This window comes from Pseudochaenichthys georgianus, chromosome 16 (genome assembly GCF_902827115.2).
Source record: "Pseudochaenichthys georgianus chromosome 16, fPseGeo1.2, whole genome shotgun sequence".
NCBI classification, from domain to species: Eukaryota; Metazoa; Chordata; class Actinopteri; order Perciformes; family Channichthyidae; genus Pseudochaenichthys; species Pseudochaenichthys georgianus.
Genome location: NC_047518.2, coordinates 18,819,525 through 18,838,508, shown reverse-complemented (window position 1 = coordinate 18,838,508; position 18,984 = coordinate 18,819,525). Strand labels below are relative to the sequence as shown.

Genomic DNA, 18,984 nt, shown 5'->3' with positions numbered 1-18,984 from the left:
GTATTGTTTGCACAAGTAGAGAGAATGTGTATTAGCTGCATTTCCATTAATCAAATTCTAAAAGGTCCTACAGGTATTATGAAACAGAAAAACAGAGCATTTTGGAAGGTAACATTAGAGTGATACAGCAAAGGCTCTCATACATAATTAACAAAAATGAACTTTCCTCTATCCGCATAGAGCCTATGTCCAGAGGCACTGCCTTAATCAAACTGTTTTATTAGCTCTTCAGAAGCCCCGCTCACCCTTGCAGATGGGTCTGTGGTCGCTCCAAGCAGCGAAGACTTCTGCCACGCGCTGGCAGGTAATCGTTTTGGAACCCTGCAGCACATGGTCTTCATCACAGGTAAATTGAGCAGTTGCTCCAATGCTGAGAAGATAACAAACACTATCAATGCCTGAAAGAGCAAATCAATTGCTAAAAATTACTCCAGAACAAATATCAAATTCATGATTTAACTAATGTCATCATAACAGGTTTACATCGCACTATTCATCAATACTGTATTATCTTATTCAGTAGACACATGTCGAATTTCTTGATTCATTCATTCATTATTCTCAGTCTCCAAATATACAGCATAAATGTCAGAGTGAAATAATGGTAACCTTTTCACATGAACTGATAAACACCTTAATTATGTTCATTTGATTGCTGGACATTTAATATATTGCCGGATAGACCTAATAGTAGAGAGTTATCTTAGACATAGAGTGCGCACTTATGTAAACAACAAAACATATACTCAGTTTTACAGGGACCTGAGAGTTGATTTAACTGTGGCATGAAGCTGCATTCTGCCCAACATATCAGATTATTAAGTCTGCAACATGTCAAAGAAAATAGTCAAAAAGTCATGTGGATCTGTATTCTCTGCTGAGAAGTGCTGCTGAGAAGTGCACAAAATACAAGCAGCAAGAAGAGTATCTCTGACCCTGGCAAATCGAACAAAGACTCCATAATGAATTGAAATATTGTAAATCTTCAAAACTGATGCAGGTTTCCCTAACAAGATTAAAACTGTGTTTGTTCAAACCTTTTTTGGAGATTTAACAGAATGTGACAGCAATAATTGAAATATGCTGCATTTCCTAACACTGAAATTGGATGGAGAGCCCTTCTCAACTACATCCCACCAACTGAGCAGCATCTCTTCAGCTGCTGGCGCACCAACTCACCTGAAGTTGGAGCCAGTGCGTTTGCCATTCTCAGACTCCCCTGGGTCGGGGCAGTAATTAGACACCTGTTTGAATCCTCCCTCATTCACTGAGAGAGAAAGAGAAGGACCAAGAATGCTGTGAGAAAGATACTTTAGTTGGCCGAGCTCCGCACTTAGAGAAAACACCCAGAACGTTGTGGTCTTATCCGGTAACATCATTTGCTTCCAGGAATGACATCTGTTTTCCATACAGTGATTTGTTTGTGGTGGCTGCCATCATTTTAACATTGGCCACCACATATTGATTTTAAATTGTTTTGTTATTTAAAAAGGGTGAAATCATGTTTGATTGTAAAGCTGCACGCAGGGCATTGATTTGAAAATAAGTCAGCTGGCTGAATTGATCTGGATTTCATGAAGTATCATGAACACAAAAACAATTCCAAAACTGATGCATTGAAGGTGACTGATACGTTATATGAATCTATCTTCTTAACCCATCGCTTTCAATTTGACACCCTATTTCTGATATTATCTATAAGCAGTAGTATGAAGTGCCTAGCTAGTAAATATTGCAATAAGTCCATTTTAGCTTCTACCACAAATAGAATCTTATTCTATGGGGAAGACTGCCAGCCAACACGGTCACAGAGTTTGGCTTGCCAGTCATTTGGCAGCGCTGATGTGGATACACATGTGCTTTGTGATATCAGCTCGAGTGCCCAGGGTAAATGCTACTCTTACCTGAGCTACACAAAACAAAAGGAAATATATCTGGGCCCAAAAGGGACTAAGAGGATTAACTATCAATTGCAGAAGCTACAACTATCACTCAGTGAGACTCTACTTACATAATAAAAGTTTAAGTGCAATACATAAGGCCTTGTAGATATTCTTATGAATAGAGTATAGCCTTTGCGAGTAGAGAAGTGGCTAAGAAGAAATAAAAAAGCTCAGCTATGTTGTGACTTTTAACAAGCTCCCCCTCACATTAGGATCTGTAAATCAAAGACTGCATGAAGTGAGAAAGACATTAATATCATGAAATATGTAGGACCATTATTATGGTTCAGGTTTGTTGTAGAATTAGCAATAAGACATCGACCCACACACAGAAAGGCACTTGGTTTTTAAAAGAGAAGTGTTTTTTTCTTGACATTGTTCAGGAAGTTCATTAGCTTTGAAGTTAATTGTTGCAGGTTATGAAACAGGGTTCAATTATATGCAATAAACCCACAAGGCACATGAAGTATATCTTTATAGTGTTTTAAATGATATACAGTATTGCCTCAGAAAAGATGAACGGGTTCTGCATTATTCATGTCTCCATGCAAGGCGAATCTATGACACATAAGGTAATAAAGATTACAACCTGTTATCATTGAAGTGTATAGCACACAGTGGAGTAAGAGGGAATTGTGTTGCAGGTTAATGACAAAGCTCCTCAAGCAATTAGAATGCATTCACTTTGGTCTGAAGAGTACACAAATCATCTGACAAGTGAGTGGTCACTCAACCTTGACTGCCGCTGTGTGTTTAGTTCACACAGCGCATGAACATAAGACAATCTGATGTGCTGCTGAAATAGTAGAGAAACACTAGAGCTGATCGAATTAAGCATTGCTGATTCAAAATACATAACTAGGCCTGATCTAGCCGAGTGTCAGGGCAGGAAGTCTGTTACATGAGCGGAAATAGGTCATCAGAAAGAAAAAGAGACTGCACTTCTGCAAAATCTAGTACTGTAGCTTAATTTCTTCACCAAATGATGCAGCAAAGAAAATAGACAAGAAACAAACAAAGACCCAGAACACAAGCCCTACATAAACAAAAAATCCAAACAATGAAAAGAGTTGCATAAGAAAAATAAAAGACTTACTCAAAGACAGTTTGTTAGTGTTGTCCTTTCCTGGTAATAATTTTACCCCTCTGGATTTAAGCTCTCCAGAGCTTTTCACTGGTCGAGAGCAATAGAAAGAGTTCATTAGATAAAAGAAGTTACAGTATTAGATGTGAGAAGATACAGTACAATGGTTTCTTTCTCCTATGAAGAACATCAACATTAATTGCTACTGTACTGGTGAGAATCTTTTTGCAAAAGGAAATGAGTCCAACGGCTCTGATGCATTCCTAAGGGTTGCCCTGGCAATTCTATCAAACTTAAATTAGTTTCTCATGTTTGGTCATTTATATAACTCAGTCATATTAAACAGTGGATTAAAACTGATTGGTCAGAGCAGATTACATGGTTAGAGCTTGTAGGGGGAAATGCTACACTGAATTGAAGAGCAGCCAAAGGACTGCAATGCTAGTCTCATTAAACACAGTAAGAGCCATGTTGCTCACAAAAGCCAGGTGATGCAAGCGGCAGTCATCATTTGTAATCACCAAAAGCAATACATGATTTCTCAAGCAAAAACAAGGCTGTTTGAATTTGACAACATTTAGATAATACCTCTCCTGTGAACTACACTGTTGGTCAAATGGTTCATTCAACCCATTATTAACGTAATGCTCAAAAGCACTAATAAAACCTCGTAGTGCCTGTTGGTGGTTAAAAAAGATTTTCCCTTTACATCATAATTAACAAACGCATATACAAATTGCTTTACGACAACACAACCATGCACTGCAATAGGTGAGAAATACGATTTTTCATCTATTGATTTCATGTCTCCATTTACAATGAGTTCCACCATGTGCATGTTACTGAAGATTTTATAAAGCCTTTTATTGTGAGGTTGCAGGTTTCATATCTGGCTTGGTGCCAGGCTGTAAGCCTTTGTAATATAGTGTATGCAGCACATACTGTGACTTTAAAGTCCTGCCAGAGAACAATGTCAGGGTAATGGATTATCGAGCTGCTGGAGCTGGGTTTTATAAGAGGAAAGCATATACAGTATTTATCTCTGAAATGTTTTTGATTAACAAAGGCCCTTTGAAGTCAATGGTTTGAAGCAAAGAAGACCCTAATGCCCTCTACAGAGGGGGTATTAATCAAACTCTATAATATTCAGTTAACAAAAGATCAAAAACATGTTTTGCAATTACAGTGTGTTCTTCTTACAATGATCCCTTTATGCTTAAAGAGGGGGCCCTCTATTATGATGTGCAAATTAAGTAATCATGTCTTACCTTGATACTGGGCCCTGAAGCCTTTGTGGCGGTGGTTGCTTTCTGTCACGAAATGCAGCCGGAGCCAGTTTGTGTTGCTGATGATGGGTGCTGGAATATTCATTCCAGTTATCCTGAGTGTAAAGAGTCACAACATAAAGAAAACACATGTCATCGGTTTAAACTTTTACTCAACTAAAGAGCTTATTTGTCAATAGCATTCTTGTGTTGCCATAATCACCTACAAGAAAACAGGTAATAGGGTAAATTGAAGAAACCATGAATAAAAACGTTGGAGAATAGTATATGAACTTAAAAAGATGAGAACAATTCATCCATTTATTTAGTATGTCAGGATTTACAAATATATGCACAAATTAGTGGCAAATAGTAACAAAGAGAAAGAATAAGCGCATTTTAATTGTGCTGTTGTTTACATTGGCAGGGGTCTTTGTCAAAACTTGCCTGTGTGACTCAAGTCTGTGTGTCCTGACTACATCTGCTGTACCGTGTGTACTGGCGTTTCAGATGCCGCATCAGGGACCATTTATAATTGGGAGATTTAAAGCAGCCAGGGGCCTTTCTTGTTTGTATGGCTGACCAGCTATGGCTTTTTTCAATTGTCTTTCAATGCCAGCACCACACCCTGTCGTACCACGGTCAAGAGCACACAATGCCATTCTACAGTAGCTATCAAACAGAGACTGGGGACAGACTGAAAACGAGTGGAGTGCAGTTGAGCCCAGTGTTAACTTGTTATTTTGCTGTCTGAATGTGTGTGAGCGTAGTCGTGTTTATGGTTTGTTTTTTTATCTAATTTCTTTGGCATTTACTGCAGAGTCACCAAAGAGGCAGGCTGTAAAAAAATAAATAATCAAAGAAATGTGAAGGTGGCAGTGAGAAAGAGAGGAAGAGAGTAATAAGAATGAATAGAGGATGACTTTTTCCCCTCAGTGGCCATTTCAGACATAGGAAAAACATTAGTAAGTCTATTTTACATTATGTCAACTAACCAATATTACTCCAGAGAAGGGGAATCCGACAGATTATAGGCTGTTGCATGCTTTACTTTTTGATTGTCTAGCAAACAAATTACCATTTTTTGAATACTGATACTTTAATACTAATTATCCATCACAAGGATAGATGGCAGTTCCCAGTAAAGAATTAATACGATATTTATTCTCGCACAAAAGTTTACCTTTTCTCTCATTGCTTCGATGTTAAAATGCTAATGATACCAATAAACGGCAGAATGAAAAAGAGCAGCCCTAAGGTAGCCGGACTATTTAGGAAAAACTGCCTTCATGTTGCCCGTAGTGAGAGCAGCAAATTATCACAAGATTTCTGCTAGTAGTCTAAAGGAAAATGGATAGTGACAATAAAGCTGTAACCATCTGGATGTTTCATGGATGCTCAAGGCAGAGCAGGAGTGATCTTATGAATGTATGACCAACAGCAGATGTTAATATACTGTTTTCTCCATGGCAAAATATGGGAGTGGAAGTGAAACATGATCTGCCATGAACACTAAATAAAGGCTTGATGACACTCTACAGAGGAACAATGGGAACATTTGTGTCTATGTGAAGCAAACCATTCTATTTATTTAACAACAGTCTGTATATAAACGTACTACCCCTGATGTGACCTGAGAAATTGACATCTAGTGTGCAAACATGTTCTCTTGCTTCTCATGATGTCTTTATGTAAGCAAAAGGTAATGCAAAAATAATTTAGATCTACTTGTACGTTTGTCACCACAGTACTTGTCAATGTATTTGTCATGCCAAACAAAATAAATTTGTGGATAATAGGCTGCCTATTCCTTTTAAAACATTGAAAAACTATTGAATGCTGTCTACTGTTTTCTCATTGGTCAAATTGATTCCTCTCATAATGCACCATTCCATCTCCGCAGACTATCCCTTTGTTCCTTCTGAGATACAGTATGCAAAATGGCTTTTCAGAGATTACTTCCTAGCATGAGTGAAGTGTTTTTATGTGCTTGCTTTGATCAAAATCTCTGGTAGATTCTGACATTGGTTTGTGAGGCAAATCAGAGTTCTCATTATATTCTCTGAGTAAAATGGACTTGATAGGAAAGGATAAAGGGTTAACGGGAGCATCTCATTAAAATACCAACGCAACGAGTCTCAATGTGCAGGTTCTGTGGCCAAATGTGGCATTGAGGCCCGAGGGAGAAGTTGTGATCTCTAGTGACTCTACTTGTCATACATAAAGTAGGTTAACCACAGATTATAAGTGATCAATTCCAATTTGACAGAAAAAGATAGGGCCAGGTGATTATTTATTTTCCTTTACCTTTCCCCAACCCGTTCAATCACACTCAAACAGTCTTGAAGTGAAGATGCTGGGAAATTCAACAATAATTACATTTGGCAACACAAACCACAAAAACCTAAACATTTACGGTTTTAAATGAAAATAATCACTTTTTGAATAAATATGATGAAGTTGAATTTACATCTTACTGTTTGTGCGTTGGTCTTTTTATGAGGAGGTGGATCTTTCAGATCAAATGGTATCTATGGTATCTTTCACATTCTATTGTGTATAATGTAGTGATGGATATTCACACTAGTCTGGTTCCGGTCTTGATTTGGTCTCGCCCTGCCTTGGTCTTGTCTTGGTCTTGGTACACTCCGGTTTTGGTCAGGACTTGGACTTGGTTAAGGTGGTCTTGACTACAACACTACTGGCCACTTTATTAGGTACACCTGTTCAACTGTTCATTAACACAAATATCTTATCGGCCAATCACATGGCAATAACTAAATGCATTTAGGCATGTAGACATGGTCAAGACGACCTGGTGAAGTTCATAGAGTGGCCGGTGAGTGTAAATTACTTTTATACTATATTTTGTGAAGGGATAAGCTCTACTGTATATTGCTCCTCTAATTAGTCCCTCTTTAAAGGCTGTTCTGGGGTTGTACTTGTACAGTGTGGTGCCTGTCTGCCAGTAGATTGACTTGTGAGAATAGTAAGCCTGTCACAGTATACCCAGTAGTTTCTTACAATAATTTCCCTGGTGTAATACCTGGGTCAATTGTCAATTCATCTTCCTTCAATCAAACATTGCATTCTTCACAGGCAGACTGCAGTAGAGGACGATAGCTTTTAGAGACATTTTGATGTCTCATATTTTGCCTGGGAAGATCAATAATAACTCCAAGGAAGAAGAAATTGAATCCAATACACATGGTATTATAACCAAAAGTTGGAAATGTAGCCGCAGGGCTCCTCTTGCTCGAAACCTGCTTTGAATATTGTAAGAGTAAAGTAAGAGTAAAGAGTAATCTTTCTCTGACAACCATTTAGCCGGTCTGCTTGAATAGGGCTGTTCATATTCAGTAAACTAAACAAATATTGCCAGATTGCTTGGCGCATTAACAATTTATTCTTTAATCTCAGTTTACTTTGGATGTTTACAACATGCAGAGTAAATGTAATAGTACCCATTGAGAAAAAAATCTGCTAGGAAACTAAATGATGGAAAGGTAAATATGGAGAGGAAGCATAAAGAAATTTTACAGAAAATGTTGTGATCATATTCCGTAGTATATAAGCAGAAAAGTGTATCAAATAACCGCATAGCCCTTCAGTCTGTTCAGGTTATGTGTCCTTATTTGAAATAATGAGTGATGTGTAATCTACAGCTTGTTGTTCTTGCCCTTTGCAAGCAGGGCTGTACAATCATATAAAAGGTCGGAAGAATAACAAAAAACAGTTTTCCTTGGTCCAGCTAGACTCCGAAGTTGGCATTCGTAAAAAGGAAACTGAGATTTCTTTTGTCTATTTTCACGGTGATTGGTGTGTAGCCTCACATCAACCTTCCCCAGTGTGACAACTTTCAGCAAATTGGCTGGCAACATTGGGCAGTTTAAAAACTTGCTTCATTTGATATGTTATAACAACAACTTAAATAGTCCAAATAAATTAAATATTGTAATATTCTAAGTATCTCATAGAATATCTTATTTTCCAGTATGAAAGTGAATCATTCTTTTAGGGATGATGTTTTTTTTTAATACAATATTACTTTTCTATCTTAATACTTTACATATTGTTTATCACCCTGTTTTACCACAGGTTGAGAGAGGATAACAAGTCACGTTGGGACACACTTTAAGTCCATTTGCCTGAAAAAGGCTAAGAGGAGATGTTAAATCTGGCTGACTTTGAGGTTCCAGGCTGTCAATCATCGTTAAGCAGCTCTAAACCTCAAGGTTACATTGACAGTTTGCTTGTCTCTGCCTGCAGCTGGTGCTATATGTTAGGATGCTTCAAAGTTTAGCTGTCCATTGGCCTTGTACACAGTGAGAGACACTCGCAATGAAAATGTATGGGCATGCGAGAATTGCTCGCTCTGAATTGTGTTTGTTTGCTTGTCTGTTTGTTTACCTGGCTGAGTTGAAGCCTTCCCTCTCCGCTTCACTCTAGCTCACTGAGTCCCATTAGGATTGTTGGGCTTAAAACCAGACGTCGGCCTGACAGCCTCCGACATTCGGTGTCATACAATAACATCTTGGAGATTCAAAGCATTCCAGTTATGCATAATGACTGCTTACCACACACCTATACAACAACCTCAAATAAATGGTGTTACTTATCAAATTGCTTTGCCTGAATAAACACAATATTTGTCTTTTTTACCCTCTCCTTGGACACAGGACTGAAAAATAACCTAGTTGAAGCCACCAGTTCACTCTTAAGGGTTAAAATGTAAACGTAAAAGTATATTGAGTAGTACGTATTGCATGCTATATTCCATTGATTTAAAAATAGACATAGTAATATATACTAATGTTTTACTACTGTTAAATAATGCTGTGCATTTACCAATAAAAAGTTTGAAAGACATTTGTTTTTAATCATTATTCGCAGTTCAACAGTCTCTCAACCGTGTAAAGATATTCCATACCTAGAGAATGAATTAAGAAAAAAATAAATAGTTATAAAATGCATGGATTCTCTTAAATCCTGAAAAACAAGATATTACTAGACAACACAATGCATTTACCACTGGGGCTTTGAGAGGCATTTCTGTCAGTGAAAGAGTTAATTTTGGACCTGATGGTGTGTCAAAACACATCAGTGTCATCACCATATCCTCTTTCTGTCAAACTCCTAAGCTATGTCAACATTCAACACTTAGCAGTCAACACCACACTCAGAGCACCTCTCCTTTGACTCCCCCTGTCTCTCACTGACACACTGTCTGTCTCTCTCTCCCCCTCTGACTCCGCGAGGCAACTCTCAGGGACAACAAAGCTTGTACCTCAGTGATTGATTAGAGCTTCTTTCAGCCAATTACAATTAATGCCCGGCAGGATCATATAAACCTGGCAAATGCTCCCATTCGCTCAGCACATGGAAAAGATGGATAACATTAGCCTCAAGGTTGGGGGTCAAACCCATTTAATTTGTCCTTGTTTCAGTTGGGAGTACCTTCTACATCAAGCCTTTACAGGAATCCATCAAGTGTCTGAAGGCTGCTTTTTAAACAAAACTCTGTTTAAGATGTATAGGTCATGTGATCTTTAATTTGACTTATCACACAGAGTCACGCATGCGTTCTGTTATTCAATTTGATTCAGAGGTACAAGACATATTCAAAAGGTTCTCTGCACACAAGTGTTCATGCAAATTCATCAAGGTACATTAACATGCCAGCTGGCCTTTTCCCTTAAGCTTCCAATACATGTGGCTGATTTTAGAGTGCTGCTCTTGTCAAATATTACGACTTCGTGCTCATGCATACAGACCCTTTGTTTTTTTGCATGCTTCAAGATCACAGCAAGAAGGCCTTGTTATCCCAAGAACTGAGACACAGTCCTAAGGCGATACAGCCTTGTTTTATCAAGCTGACACCTCTCTTTGGAATAAATTAAGAGCTGCCGATACAGTAGCGCACTCTCTTGTGATCTGTAAAATCTATACTCGACAGCTATTTATTTCCATAACCTTCTGTTTTTGTTATAAATAAACAACATGTTTAGATATGCAGGATTTTGATCACTATGGTGCCCATAAAAAGACTGATCTAGGTAAATCATTTATATTTTCAAACTGCATGTTTGCAAACTGCACTATTGTTGGATAAAATAAATTGTAATAGTTTATTATTAACCATACTGATTGTTTTGCCATTGCTTTCGAATCGTCAAGCTCTTTATTGCAACCCAGGCCACCAAATAAATTAAAGTTCTATCTCTTTGTATTTATTCCTCTTTTTCACACACGCCTACTATTTTGATGGAGTTATTTTGTATGTGTAGGGTCCAGTTTGGGTTTGGACGTGCAGGTTTGGTGATGTAAGCTCATTGTAACACGGATAAACACAAATTCTTACTTAATTCTAACTTCAAATTGTCAATCGAAACTTTCTTGCTAGCGTATCAGGATTATAAAATGTCTGGCCTACATTTGGTTTGGCAGCCCTGTCTGCTAAATGAATATAGGCCATGATTTACCAAGAGTATTTTTAGCATGTATATCACACAGGTTTAACAATAAAAAGAAAACTATTGAGATAATTATCAACTGATGCATAACACATGTTATCTTCATTTCAACCTAATCTTACTTTTATGCAATCCCTTATCAACACCATACAACATGCTCCCAAACCAAAACAACTTATGTCAGTGCTCTGCTAGTTAAATATAATCAATAAAAGAGCCACACTCTTTCTCACAGCTCAACTCACCAGATGCTTGCCGGTTCAGATCCTTCTACTTCAAGATAATCCGACTTCTCCTCCATCTGAAATTCAGTGAAAACCAAGGAGATGGTGTCCCCGGGATCTGCCAGGATGGTCCACTTACACTCCCCACTGCTGCCAAGGCCCCCAGCAACTCCACCAGCACTGGTGGAATCACCGCTGGGGAAATCAAAGCTGGAGATGAGCCCGCTGGAGCCCCTCAGGGTGCCACCGCACGTGTCCTCCGCTGTCAGTCACCAAAGAGAAAAGAAAAAGGTTATGTCGGAGTTCAAAATGTCAAAACAAGTGGCTTCAGGCATATAACATTCATACCTGTCACTTCAAATATATAAAAACCAGCAAAATACCAATTTGGAAGCTGATCTTAAAGCTGCACAGGCCATTTAAACACATCATTATACTGTATTATTATTATTTTAAACGCATGTTGTCGAGTCCAGTATCTACAGTTACTGTAATTATGTTACTGTAATGTTGTGCTCTTTCCTCTCTTTTCCCTGGTCTTGTCTCCTCCCTTTATCCCTAAAGTGTAAGGAAACAAACAAATGATGATAAACAGGGCTTGTGTTGTGAAATTGTATATTTTTTTCCTCCAATGTGGGAAGCATGGCACGTCAGTTGAATGTTAATGCACTCAACCATAACAGTGGCTTGCTCTATTTCCCTCCAGATCCCTTTTCCCCCCTTTCTCCCCCACCCTTTCTTATATCTCCCTCCCCTCCGAGCCCTCTTAGATCTTCCTACTATAAGTCACCATCCTCCCCTCTACCCCTGTATCCGTTTTTTCTCCCTTAAGAATTCTAATGATGGCAGGGCTTTCACAGTTTTCACATCATTTAAGACTAATATGTGACACTCAGCTGGGCCAGCTGAAACCTTTGATGGCTCAGCGCTCCACTCAGGGCTGTCAGAGCTGCCAGCCTTGGAACTTTCCTGCATGCTGCATTACATGATTGGTCAAGGAACAAGGAAGCTGGTGTATGAAATTCAAAAGAAGATTAAGAAAAAAGAGGTGAAGATGGGAGAGCAGGAGCTGCTAGTTAGCTTGATCTATGTCCTTTGACACATTAGCTGAAGCGTAGCATCTGATCAAAGTCTTCATAGAAGGAGCAGAGATGTCATTGATACTGTGTGAGACATCAATGGCTGAACACACATATGATTTAGATCAAGGGCCGACTGGTTTGAAGACTACACCAAGGGCAGGATTGTATTTGTTGAATGCCTACAGCCTAGTAACAAGAGAAGCAAGTGTCAGTGATAGATTGTGTATCTTCAAAGCATTTAAGATGGCATAGAGTGCCAAAGAGATGTGTTGATTACATTCAGAAAGGCTCAAATGTAACTTTCAAGTGTCTATTCAAGTCAAAGCAAAGGTACCATATCACTTTTTAACCCTGATGACAGACAGTGGGGTAGCGTAAAGTGTCCTTGTGTCATTCAAGGCAAAGAAAGCAATAAAGGAGTGGAGGAAACGCATTAGATAATGAGGACGGAGAGAGTAGGAGAAGAGAGGAGACAAAAAGGTGGAATAGAAAGATGCAGGAGGTGAGTGTGAGTAAAAAAGGCAAAAGGATAGGAAATAAACGAGAGATAGACTGGAATTTTGCAAGAGGCAAAGACAAACAGGAGAAATAACAGGGATGGGATAGAAAGAAGAGATGTCAACAGGTAAGCCTAAAGACAATCAAAGAAGCATCTCTGCAGCCAAAACCCACCCTCATCGTATTAGTGACTCGACCGAATGGTAGCAAATGTCCCTTTCCTAGGACCCTCTAGTTCATTTCACCCCTCTCCTACACGCAATACTTACGCTCCCATAACACCAGAATTCAGTAATGACCACAAATGACTTGAAAAAGGTCAAGCTGTACTTTTCTAGAAACTAAAGACTAGCTTGACGATCCAAAAAGTCATGATAATGTTTTGAGTATTTAGTGTATTCAAAATGGAGTTTTACTACTTAAAAAACGATATAAAACATTTGATGAGTAGTGTTTCTATCAAACAGTATTAAAGTTCAAACACCCATACATTCTTCATTCTACTACATTTTTAAGCATCTTTAAGCTAAAAACGTCCTATTTGTTCAATTGTTCTTTTATTACCTAGTTATTCTCCATCATTTAAAGCTATTCAAAGCTGGTGACATGGCAACACAAAACTGGTTGGTGGAAAACTATAAGCAGCCACAAAAAAACTAAAGAATCATGGAATTTTTACAAGGACTACAAAGTAAATTCACTTTATGATAACCAAAACTGGATGGACTGATACAGAAACTTGGGGGTTGAGCTTCTAGCTCTTACTGCTAATATTTGCTACTTTTTTTAAACTCACTCTAGAATACTGAGACATTGATTTCTCATTCAGTGCTACATAAAAAATGCAAAAGTTGAACCTGGCAAAATTCACTACACCTAGATATTATTCATTATTTCAGCTATTATCTTGTCTCGAGAAAGACATTTAGTTAATTGCATTAATCCCCGTGTGGAAATAAGGTAATAATTTATCAAAAACACTTTCGCACATGCACTACTTTTGAAACTTTCCAATGTCTGGTAACAATTCCGGTAAATGAATCACAGTATAAACTAAAGCAACAGAATTATTTTTAAAAGCTGAAAACGAATAGAAAAATCCTTTCAACCAAACAAGATTAGATTAGATTAGATATAACTTTATTAATCCCGAAGGAAATTCTTTTTGCCAGGTTGCTCCAAAATTACAATACAGATAATACAGATACATCTTAATAAAAGTATGCAATATACAATAGCTCAATATACAAAGTTTTAAAGTAACGTATTACAGTGCCCCAGTAGAGAATAGGTAACAGCCTGTGACAGTGACAAGTCATTTGGTGACAAGTCATATTGCACATTCTAGTTAAAATACTAAATATCAAATACTAAAAACAACTAATACTAATTGCTAAGTAATTTCTATATATATATATAATAAAGTTAAATATTAAAACTGCAGATGTTATGAGATTATGACATTATGAAATTAACCTAATATTGCACATGGTGTTATAGTTTAATTGTCCTTCCTACAGAAGGAGGAGGAGTTATAAAGTGTAATGGCCACAGGAAGAAAAGACCTCCTGTGGCGTTCTGTGGTGCTCCTTGGTGCTCGCAGTCTACTGCTAAAGGTGCTCTGATAGGCCTCCAGAGTGGCATGCATGGGGTGAGTTATTGTCCAGGATGCTGAGCAGTTTCCTCAGCATCCTCCTCTCTGACACCTCTAGCAAGGCTCAAGCTCTACTCCCAGGACCGAACCAGCTTTCCTGATGAGTTTATTGACTCTATTGGCATCAGTTGCCTTCAGCCTGCTGCCCCAGCACACTACCGCGTACAATATGACGCTTGCTACCACTGAGTCATAGAACATCCGCAGCATGGTTCTGCAGACATTGAAATATCTGAGTCTCCTTAGGAAATACAAACGACTCTGACCTTTCTGACCTGTACACTGCATCTGTGTTTTTAGTCAAGTCCAACTTATTGTCTATATAGACGCCCAGGTACTTGTAGTGTTCCACGATTTCTACCTCTGTTCCATTGATGGTGACTGGGGTCGAGGGCCGAGGGGTCTTCTGTTTCCTGAAATCCACCACCAACTCCTTGGTTTTTGTGACGTTGAGTTGCAGGTGGTTTAGTCCACACCACTCCACAAACCTGTCCACCACACTCCTGTACTCAGAATCCTGATCCCTATTGATGCAGCCTGTTGAGTTGTCTGTAAACTTCTGCAGGTGACAGGACTGTGATAGGGATCTGAAGTCAGATGTGTATATTGTGAACAGGAAGGGAGACAGGACCGTCTCCTGTGGTGACCCCGTACTGCACACTATGGTGTCCGAAACTATGTCCCGTAGCCTGACATACTGTGGGCGACATGTGAGGTAGTTGTTGATCCAGGCCACTAGTGAAGCATCTACCTGCATGTCCAGAAGCTTTTTGCTGAGCAGGGCAGGGCAAATAGTGTTGAAAGCACTGGAGAAGTAAAAAAACATGACTCTCACAGTGCTGCCTGCCTCTTCCAGGTGTGTATAGGCTCTGTGCAGAAGGAAGATGATAGTGTCTTCCACTCCAATATGGGGCTGATAGGCGAACTGCGGGGGGTCCAAGTGTCTCAACGACTATCCGGAGGTGCGTCAGGACGAGCCTCTCCAGTGACTTCATGACGTGCGAAGTCAGAGCCACTGGTCTATAGCCGTTTGTTTTGGGATGCTTATTCTTGGGCACAGGAACCAGAAATGAGCTTTTCCATCGGTTGGGGACAACCTGGCTTAGGCTCAGGCTGAAGATGTGCTGAAAGATCCCACACAGCTGAGTGGCACATCCCTTCAGAACTCTGGGGCTGAGACAGTCGGGGCCGACAGCCTTTCCTGGGCAGAGGTGATGAAATTGCCTTCTCACATCCTCTGCGGTGATGATGATTGGAGTGGCAAGAGCATTGTTATGGCGCGTTTCCACTGCAGGCCCGGCTCACTTTAATGCTGCGCTTCCATTACAGTTAAGGAACTGGGGTAGTTACTATAGTAACGCAGTGTAGGCGGAGCCGTGACGTCATCTTCAATGAGCGCCCCAGAAAAACAACACAGCCGTTAGCTCTTAGCACTCAGAGCTCACAGCTCCTCATATCTGTTCAGAAACTAGACAAAAGTTAAACAAGTACAAACCACAGACTGTCTGTGTCATGGCGAATACAGTCGCTGGTTTATTTATGTCTGTATAGGCCGTTGTTGTGAGTGTGGACGGTCGGAGCATATATAACGTTAGCTTAGCCAAGCTACATTTAGAAAACACACATTTTAAAAGGGTTTTTCGCCTGCTGTCTGTCTGCAGACTTGTCAAAGCATTAATTCATGGTTTTTACTAACCGGTATCAGTATGTTGTTACTTCGGCATCATTTTGAAACGTGTATTACAATTAAATCACGGTCAAATATGTTCATCTTGTTGTAGTTGTAGCCCCCTTGCCAGCGATTCTCTCTCTAGTTTAGCATACTCAGCCCGACTCAGCCTGGTTGTTCCTGGCCCTAGAACCACGATTTAGTCGGGCCAGAAAAAAGGTGAAAAAGTAGCCCCGGGCCAAAACTAGGCCAAGTGGAAACGCAACCAAAAACGGGCCCCGCACAGCTCGGCACGCTTAAAGCGAGCTACCCGCTGCAGTGGAAACGCGCCATTAGAGAGCCCAGTTAGTAGGGAGGGGCATTAGGGCTGAGGTGGCTAGACAGGGGCTAAGAGTTCAATTTGCAATGGTCAATACAATTATTTGAAAAGAGCAAAGAGACCAAGATCTAGGAGCATTGTGCAATGAAACTTCTATATGAATCAATCAATTATCAACACACAGTAAGACTCAGTCCTGTAGATAGTAGGGGTGTAACGGTACACGTACCCGTACCGAAATTATTCGGTACGGGCCCTTCGGTTCGGTACACGTGTGTTGTACCGAAGTGTACCGAACGAATATAATGTTAAACGTAAAAAATTGAGAACGTGAACAACTTCTTGGAAGTAATCTCAGGTGCTGCGTCGCAGCATTCAGAGTAATTTGCTCCCATTGTGTTCAACGCGTCAGAGCGACCAAGTCATTTCATTGGACGAGCTGGTCAGAGGGATGCGTTCAAATGTAGTCAGTAATTTGAGGAACTGTCGAAATGGCGAACGCAGATAAAGTTGAGCTCGAAAATCCTCCAGCATCATTGAAGTCTCCGGTTTGGGAACATTTTGGTTTCGCAGTTACGTACAAGGATGACGGACAAAGACAGGTGGACCGAACCAAAGCTGTTTGTCGGCATTGTTCAACTAACATTGGTTACGCGGCTGGCAATACATCAAACGTGCACACTCATTTGAAAAGGCATCACCCGAACATGAATATCACCGGTACCAAAAGACTGAAGTGCAAACCCAACTCCCGCTAGCATTTAAGCCTCCACCAAAAACTTCAGACCGAGCCAAAGCTATTACAAATGGAAAATATCCTTATGTTGCCATGTTAGCAAAGCGCTACCTGGCTGTATCGGCTACCTCTGTCCCTAGCGAGAGGGTGTTCTCCACAGCAGGAGACATTGCTAGTGCCAGCAGATCTGCCCTTTCGGCAAGCAATGTGGACAAGTTCATCTTTCTTTAAAAAAACATGAAAATACAATGACAAGCAAGTCATAATGTCAAACTGGCTGCTTAGGTACTAGTACAGTAAAGTAAAGTTCAAATACAGATTATTTCAGTTCATCGAAAAGCTGCACCTTAATGTTTATTTTATTATATTTTATATTTATTTGAGTGAATATTCATAGTTTAATAATAATGAAAAACCCAAAACTAATAGTTTATGTTTTGTGAGTACTAGTACAGTAAAGTTCAAATACAGATTATTTCAGTTCATCGAAATGCTGCACCTTAATGTTTATTTTATTATATTTTGTATTTATTTGAGTGAATACATTATTCACAGTTTAATAATAATTAAAAAAATATATGTTATGTTTTGTGATAATTTTTTCTGCTGTACCGAAAACGTACCGAACCGAACCGTGACCTAAAAACCGAGGTACGTACCGAACCGAAATGTTTGTGAACCGTTACACCCCTAGTAGATAGGAGTAAAGTCATGGTGAGAGGAGCATACAGACAGCAGAAACCAAAGGCTGCCATCCAGCTCTGTTTATGTTCTCGTTCTTACTGAAGGCACAGAGGACACAACGTTGCCACTGTGGCAAACTATACCACTGACATAATCATAATAAAAAAAAGAGACAATGAAAAGGCTCAGGCAAGCCGTAAACAAAAATGAAAGCCCTTTTTGTTCCTCAGTTCTTTGAACACCAGAGTACGAAGCTAGAACACATGAACAATAGCTCCTTTTTAGTTTTCTTTGAAGTGTTTTCCATGATAACACACTTGCTCTCTGATCGACCCTAAACATCATTCAACTCAGTTGGTGGCAGCAAAATGTGAGTGACAGGTACAAAAGATAGTGCTGTATGTAGACTACCCACTGTCTAAAAGCAACTTTGCAGCAAGGCTTTGGTCAAACCAATAAAGCTTCCAGTCTTTCTTTGGTTTATGTACTACCGATTACAAAACCTTCCTAAGGCATTTAGTTACATTTCCACAACCACCTTTAGTGATAAAAAACGTCCTTATAACTCATTAATATGTCTACAGTTGTAGGCAATTAAATATCACAGGAAAATAGGGTTGATGCATTGTACCTTGACCTTGACCATTTATTTTAGAAGCATCCATGCATGGTACTGTATATCATGAACCGGCAAACTGCTGTCATAAGCTAAATAAAGGCTTTGCCGCTAGAACATTTTAAACGGCTTGAACTGGATAATGCTCACAGGTTCCTTATATTCACGTGCAGCGTTTGAATGGGATGCATCGCAGCATTTAAGGTACTGTAGGTGTGCCAACAAGGTTTAGTGACAAAAAAGAAGCGATGTGTTTCTTAGCAAATCATTCGAGCATGTCTGGATTTAAAGAAGGAGGAGGATCTGTCTCTTAAAAACGGTGGCAGTTTAAGAAAAAAAGATGGTGGCGAGGATTAGGACTGCTTTAGCTGAGCTCATTTACATCCCCAGCACCGGCAATCTAATGCTACTTGAGCAGGGATTAAGCCTCTCTCCCCTTGACTTTGATCAGATATACAACACTTGTCTTTCTACTTAGAAATATTCACCCCCAAGGATTGAAAGGAAGGAGCTCATGTATAATTTCCACACTACCTTAGGTTTTTCCTTTGTCATAATCCCTGTGTTAATGCTAGGCAGGGACTATGTCTACAGTACATTTCTCATTTGCTCCGCTCCAAGTCATGTTAAACATTTATAGGGTTAAGGAGTAGTAAAGGGATCTGGAATAGCTGCAGAGATGCGATTCATATTGCACTAAGTTGTTGAGGGTTATTTTAATATAGTGAGCACTTCTT

The 18,984-nt window shown here is 39.5% G+C and overlaps 1 protein-coding gene across 1 annotated transcript in view; it reads right to left on the bottom strand.

The window, feature by feature from the left end:
• LOC117461335 (CUB and sushi domain-containing protein 3-like) overlaps nt 1-18,984 on the bottom strand; it is a 262,738-nt gene that overhangs the window by 181,545 nt on the left and 62,209 nt on the right. Inside the window, 5 exon segments of the mRNA XM_034103156.2 lie at nt 246-370; nt 1,180-1,267; nt 3,040-3,117; nt 4,296-4,408; nt 11,011-11,251. Of these exon segments, the coding sequence (XP_033959047.2) occupies nt 246-370; nt 1,180-1,267; nt 3,040-3,117; nt 4,296-4,408; nt 11,011-11,251 (645 nt within the window).